The sequence below is a fragment of the Physeter macrocephalus genome, unplaced genomic scaffold, assembly GCF_002837175.3.
Source record: "Physeter macrocephalus isolate SW-GA unplaced genomic scaffold, ASM283717v5 random_111, whole genome shotgun sequence".
Lineage (NCBI taxonomy): Eukaryota > Metazoa > Chordata > Mammalia > Artiodactyla > Physeteridae > Physeter > Physeter macrocephalus.
The window spans coordinates 85,021-89,030 of NW_021145397.1; the positions used below are offsets into that span (position 1 = coordinate 85,021).

At 55.9% G+C, this 4,010-nt stretch overlaps 1 protein-coding gene across 1 annotated transcript in view; it reads right to left on the reverse strand.

Annotated features, from left to right (window-relative positions):
- Positions 1 to 365: 365 nt before the first annotated feature.
- Positions 366 to 4,010, reverse strand: part of PLPP7 (phospholipid phosphatase 7 (inactive)) — a 13,441-nt gene continuing 9,796 nt past the window's right edge. The window contains exon 2 of the mRNA XM_007115573.3: positions 366 to 1,671. Coding sequence (XP_007115635.1) covers positions 1,307 to 1,671 — 365 coding nt within the window. The 3' untranslated portion in view covers positions 366 to 1,306. The remainder of the gene's footprint in view (positions 1,672 to 4,010) is intronic.

The following is a 4,010-nucleotide window of genomic DNA, read 5'->3' on the forward strand; positions in this document are numbered from 1 at the left end:
AATGTCTACCTCGTCCTGATTCCGCTTGTCCTGGCAGCGACCACTTCCTTGGGGGCAGGGTCTGGGTCAGCGGGGAGTGAGAGGGTCTTGGCCCCCAGGGGAGGGCTCCTCGGCACCACAGTGAGGGCTTCCCAAACGGATCACGACCCAGGCCCTGGGCAGCGTGGCCAGTGCAGGGCCCGGGGATGGAGGGAGCCCCAGCAGGGACCTCAGGGGGAAGGGACCAGGCAGCCCGGAAAAGTCTAGGAGCCCACTGCCCCCTGACCACCTGGCACCGTGGCCTGACTGGGGGTAAAGAAATCACTCCCCACCCCCACGTTAACAGGGACTCTCCCACCTGGAATCTTGCATCAAACGAGGAAAAAAAACACACAGGAGAGGGGCCGTTTGTACATCATCTGTATTGTCACGTGAAGAGCACGTCCAGAACGGCTGGCTTGGAAACGACCTATTAGGTCACACGGAGTCCGGCCCCTGGGGGCCAAAGCGGCACCGATGTCCGCGGGCCCTGGGCTTGCCACAGGCGGTGGCACAGACACGTGGTCTCCCCGGGCTCTGGGGCCCAGCGCTGGGAGAGGCCAGCTCACGCCTCAGGCCCTGGGCAGCATCTCCCAAAATGCGTCTGGGGAAATGCGGTTCCCTGGGGGGGTTAATAGCTATTCCTTGAGAAAAGGGTTCTGTAGTCAAATAAGTTTAGGAAACATGGATTAAACAAGATCCCATGGAAGCTCTTCCACGGGACTTTGCCTTTAGGACAATCCCAGCCCCCGAGAACGTCCAACAGAGCGTGTAGCATTTCCCAAAGTTATTTGACCACAAGACCCTTTCTCTTCCCAAAGGGTCTTGTAGGCTGGTGTCTGGCGGGGCACCCTCTGGAAAGCGCTGCCCTAAGCTATCGATGACCATGAATGGTAACGGCACCTGCGCTGGGCGGTGTGCTGTGGTCAGGTGGGCACAGCCAGGGACTCAACAGTCATGATGGTGAAACGACAAGATGAGACTCGGCCCCTCTCCCGCCATCCTGGCTCTCACCTGGCACCTCCAAAGCAGGAGTGGAGCAGGGCTATCCCCACGGCTGGGCCCCAGCCCGTCTACAGAGGGACTCAGAGTCTGACCGAAGGAGCAGGAGGCGCCCAGCATGATGGGAGGGACGTGCCAGTCACTGGTGGGCCCACCTGAGGTCACCAGCCTCCAACCAAGACCGGGGAGACGGGCTGGGGCTGCCTGGTCCCCCCTCCCCTGCCAGCCCTATGTCTTCCTGCTGCCCCTTGGGCCACCCCCGGCCCCGGAGCCGCAGAGGAACGGCTCACCAGGCGGAGATGAGCATCTGGCAGGTGTTGGAGGACATCCAGACCAGTTCGACCAGGCGGAACTGGAAGTAGCCGATGACGAAGCCGGAGAGGACATCGGTGATGTGGTGGCGGCCGATCATGACCCGAGACAGGCCCACACAGAGGGCCCAGAGCACCAGTAAGACGCGCAGGGGCACCGCCAGCACCAGGTGGCTGAGGAAGAACTTGGATACCATGGCCGCGCGGCTGGCGTGCCCGGCGGGGAAGGCGTAGATATCCATGGTGAGGTAGTCCAGGAGGCTGGGGCTCGTCTCGAACGGGCCACGCCGCTTGATGAGCTTCTGCACGCCGGCCACCGTCATGATGTCCAGGAGCAGGGCTGTGGGCAGGAGAGAGAGGCCCCGAGGGCCGTCAGCGCCCCTCCTGCACGCTCTCCCCCCACTGCTGCCTGGCTTCCTTCACTTGAACCACGCGGACCTCCGAGCAGGTTCCCACCTCGGGGCCTTTGCTTGTGCTGTTCCCTCTACCTGGAAGGCCCTTCCCTGCGATATCCGGACAGATAAAAGTGCTGAATGAGAGAGTGGCGATCAGGGGTTTTGTGGGCCACTGTGGGCCCGTCGGAGCATCTCATCCTGACAAATGGGGCCCTGGGCTGGTGGCTTTTCTCAAAGGACTTCACTGAAGCCCCCACCAGTCCCGAGAACAGGGTGCTACCATCGCCATCTTTTTTAAGTTGAACTGAAATTCACGTAACACACAATTAACTATTTTTAAGTGTACAGTTCGGCGGCATTTAGTATATTCAGAATGTTGTGCAACCATCACCTCTGTCGAGCTCCAAAAAGAAACCCAGTTCCCATCAAGCAGTTGGTCCCTGTCCTCCCTTCACCCAGCCCCTGGCAACCACCAGTCTGCTTTCTGTTTCTATGGATTTGCCTATTCTAGACGTTTCATGTAAGTGGAATCATACAATATGTGACCTTTTGTGTCAGGCTTCTTTCACGTACTGTAATGTTTTTCAGGCCCACCTATGTTGTAGCAGGTAACAAAACTTCATTCCTTTTCTATGGCTGACTATTATTCCATTGTCTGGACCTGCCACAGTTTGTTTATCCATTCACTGTTGATGGAATCTGGGTTGTCTGTATATTTTTGGCTGTTGTGAATAATGCTGCTATGAACATTTGTGTATGAGTATTTGTGGAGAACCCGTCTTCCGTTCTTTTGGGCACATCCCTACGGGCGGAATTGCTCCATCACGTGTTACCTATGTATAATTTTGTTTTTTTCTTTTTGCCGCGCCTCGTGGCTTGCAGGATCTCAGTTACCCGACCAGGAATTAATTGAATCCGGGCCCTCAGCCGTGAAAGCTCCACGTCTTAACCACTGGACCGCCAGGGAATTCCCTATGTAAAGTTTTTTGAGGAGCCACCAAACCGTTTTCCATGGCACCATATTGTCCTCATTTTACAGAAGACGAGACGAAGCCCTGGGGGTTGGAGCATCCCTGCCTGCTCCTCCTTCTTTCTGGATGTTTCCCTTTCCCTCCCTCTGACTTCTTCTCCGTCATTGCCAGGCCTCAGCCTAAATGTCACACCCCCAGCGAGGCCTTCCCTGCCCTCCAGACAGCCCACGCTCTCCTCACGGCACTTACCCAGACGCAACTAAGGAACCCGCTGGGTGGTGAGAGGTTTGGGGTCAACCCCTCACTTGTTCCTCACCACCATCACTTCACAGAAGGGGGGTGAACCCAAATCTATTCTGTTCGTAGGCGTATGCCCAAGGCCAGACGCAGAACGGCAGTCTCCAAATGTCAACTGAGTCGTTGGCCTGGGGTGCAGAGCCAGAGGGGCGGGCTCCTTTCCCATTTGGGAGCTTGGGGGAGACCTGGATCTCTGTCCGTCCTGCCTTCACCATCCCCCTGCGGTGTGGCCTTGGAGAGGCTGCTCTGCTTCTCTGTGCCGTTAGACGAAGGCCCACGCCAAGGGCCCACTTTCATCCAGCTGATCACAGTGGCACCCGGTCGGCCAAAGTGGGGGCTTGCGAGTGCCACAGAGACCTGGGTTCAAGTCCTAGCCTCGGAGCCTCCTGACTGTGACCTTGGACAAGTCACCTAACTTCCCTCACCTGTAACAAGATATCCCAAACACCTGCCTCCCAGACGGGGTCTGACACGGTGCCTGCAGGGTGACTGACTGTCCTGGGTTTGCCTGGGACACAGGGGTTTCTAGGACATAAGAAGTTCAGGGCTAAAACAGGGAAGTCCCAGCAAACCAGACGAGGTGGTCCCCCCAGGTGCCTGGCACACCAGGAGGGCTAGAGAAGGGTGGAGGATTATCACCGAATGACAGTTCAGTGCAGCCTGGCTCTGGGAGCTTTCCTGGAAACTTTACAGGAGATACCGAAATTGTTGGCCGGCAACCGCTGTTGCTCAGAAATGAAAAAAAACCCAAAAAAACAAAAAAAAACTTTTGGGAAAAAAATGACACAATAGATGTTCACTGTAGAAAATTTACAAAATAGAAGACAAAAATAAGATTTTAAATCCCCTGTAATCCTGCCACCCAGAGGTAGCCACCTTTCCAGAACCTTCTTTCCATCTACAGAGCATAGATTTAATAAAAGCTGTAACGTGCTTTACACACAACGTTCTGTAACCTGCTTTTTTTTTTTTTTTTTTTGCGGTACGCGGACCTCTCACTGCCGGGGCCTCTCCCG